This window comes from Penaeus chinensis, chromosome 11 (assembly GCF_019202785.1).
Source record: "Penaeus chinensis breed Huanghai No. 1 chromosome 11, ASM1920278v2, whole genome shotgun sequence".
NCBI classification, from domain to species: Eukaryota; Metazoa; Arthropoda; class Malacostraca; order Decapoda; family Penaeidae; genus Penaeus; species Penaeus chinensis.
The window spans coordinates 4600216-4602715 of NC_061829.1; the positions used below are offsets into that span (position 1 = coordinate 4600216).

Genomic DNA, 2500 nt, shown 5'->3' on the forward strand with positions numbered 1-2500 from the left:
ATTTCTTAAATTCACCACTCTTATTCTCTTTCCAGATAGAAATCTCCCTGAGAATCCAGTACTTAGAGAGACATCTCGTCCTGCACCTGCTTAGCAGTCCATGATAATTCGACAAACGATTAGTGCTGAAATTCATGGATGAAAAATCGAATACATTAATCCCTGAAGGATATTAACCCTGAAATGCGAACAAAAAGTGTGAAAATTCAGTGTGCAGTGTGAGTGCACAAAATCTTATAGTGCAGTGCCGCTCACCCGTGAAGCGAGTGTCGTTATACCTCATTTATAGGCCTTGTTAGAAAGGTGTATACTCTGCAGAGGAGAGACAAGGCAGAGTGAGTGTGTCTGTGCTGAATTTGTGCAAAGTGTAAACCGTGTAATATGTTGTGTGGTTTCCGACCATTCTTTGCTTTTGGAAGTGGAAATTTGGTCGACGTTACATAAACATATATACGTGGTGTGGATTTTCAGAGAATGACTTTCTGCTCCTTCGTAAACTCTCGATACCACAATGCCCGGTGAAAAAAGTAATCCCTTTTCTAATAAAAATTCTAAAATTTGAGGTGTTTTGCACCATCGAGTGTTTTGTCCGTGTAATGGCAGAAGATCAGTTGGACAGGGCCAGGATAGGCGATGTTGCTTGAGAAGTGATCCATCAAAAATGACTACTCCAGGATTTCGTTTTCTCCTGGCTCTTCTGATGGCCGGCACAGCCGTTGCCTTGGCGAGCGACTGTTCGTCCTCCTGCACTTGCAAGTGGAAGCAGGGTAAAGAAACGGCTGAGTGTCACAACCAAGGACTGCAGACTTTGCCTGCACACCTAGAACCATCGACACAGGTAATCGATCTGTCGTATAACAACATACAGAGACTCCCCAGTCAGGCATTTCTGCAAGAGAAACTCACAAACTTACAGAAGATCTATTTGATAAGTTGCAACGTACAAGAAATAGATAATGAAGCCTTTCAGGAGCTAAGCAACTTGGTCGAGATCGATCTGAGCATGAACCTCTTAAAAAGAATCCCATCACAGGCCTTCAAACACACGCCTGAGCTGCGCGAACTCTACCTCCAAGGCAACTCTATACACCACATAGAATTAGGTTCTTTCAGCCACTTGCAGTCTCTGAAAAGCCTGGATCTCAGCAACTGCAACATTACTACAATAGCCGCTCGTGCGTTTGAGCCTCTGAGAATGCTAGAAAAGTTGAAGCTCCATGCCAACAAGCTGACCACTCTGCAACCTCGTCTAGTGGAGAGCTTACAGAACCTTCATTTAGTGACGGTGCATGACAACCCCTGGATCTGCGACTGCCGGTTGAGGAAACTGCGAGAGTGGCTGGTGGTGACCCGCGCACCACACACGATTTCCCCCGTGTGCTCCTCCCCGCCTCGAGTCCAGGGCCAGAACTTCGACAGCATGGACGAAGATCAGCTCGCTTGTCCCCCAGAGATCCTCCCGACGGGGCGCAAGATTGAAAGTGTCGCGGGAGATAACGCCACCATTTGGTGTCCCGTAGGAGGTCTCCCCACTCCGGGTGTGACCTGGTATGTTCGTGACATAGCGGTGGAGAACGGCTCCGTAGTAGGCGGAGCAGGTGCCCAGGGGTATATCCTGAATGAGGCCACTGAGGAGCGCGGGAGCCTGCTCGTAATAGCAGATGCAACCGTTCAGGATTCCGGCTTGAACATCCGATGCGTTGCTTCAAATGCTGCCGGTAGTGCATCTGCAACATTTATTTTAACTGTCAGCAATCGGGTGTCAGGCCTTGCTGGGTTCTCGGCCGACAAAATTGCTGCAATATCATCCGTATTTGTGGTGGTTGTAGCCTTGCTAATAGGATTTTTTTCCTTACTGGCTCGCCGCCGGAACTCCCACACGCCAGTCCCAATAAAAACCGTGACGGTGAATGGCGCTACCGAGTCTCGAATTGCCGATCTTCCATACACTCCTTCTGCGTACGTTGGGGGATCGGTGGTGGCACCCTCGGACAACCCCGACCTTCTTTGCGAGGCAGAACCCAACTCCGAAGTGGAGACCGCCGACGGATGCACAACGGACGAGGGGAGCCAGCACTCCCTCTGCAGCAACACGCCCAGGTTGAACGGACACAGCCGCAGCCACACCGTGTCTCTCGACGGCGACTCGCACAAGGCGGTAAATTGTCCCTACGACTCGATGTGGGCGCCTGAAAGGGTTCATGCCATGCTGGACTCCGCAGCGCCCGAGCACGTTATGCACACCTCACTCCACGAGCCTCTCACACCCAACTGCGACGCTCTTGTGCAGCAACGGCTTCTCTCCTCGTCCCAGCGTCACCTCAACAACCGCCTCTCGTACCTGCCAGACTTCGCGCCCGATTATTCCGAACTGTATTCCTTCAGCCAAGTGGGCCCTGGTCAGACGTATACCTCGATGAGTGGCGTCCACGTGCCTCACTATGGAACCATTCCGCGCTCCATGAAGACGAGGTCCAGCGCCCCGGAAATCATCCCTGGG

The 2500-nt window shown here is 51.0% G+C and overlaps 1 protein-coding gene across 1 annotated transcript in view; it reads left to right on the forward strand.

Moving 5' to 3' along the window:
- The first annotated feature begins 341 nt into the window (after positions 1-341).
- Positions 342-2500, forward strand: part of LOC125030378 — a 2823-nt gene continuing 664 nt past the window's right edge. Inside the window, exon 1 of the mRNA XM_047620410.1 lies at positions 342-2500. This exon is cut by the window's right edge and continues 664 nt beyond it. Coding sequence (XP_047476366.1) covers positions 662-2500 — 1839 coding nt within the window. The 5' untranslated portion in view covers positions 342-661.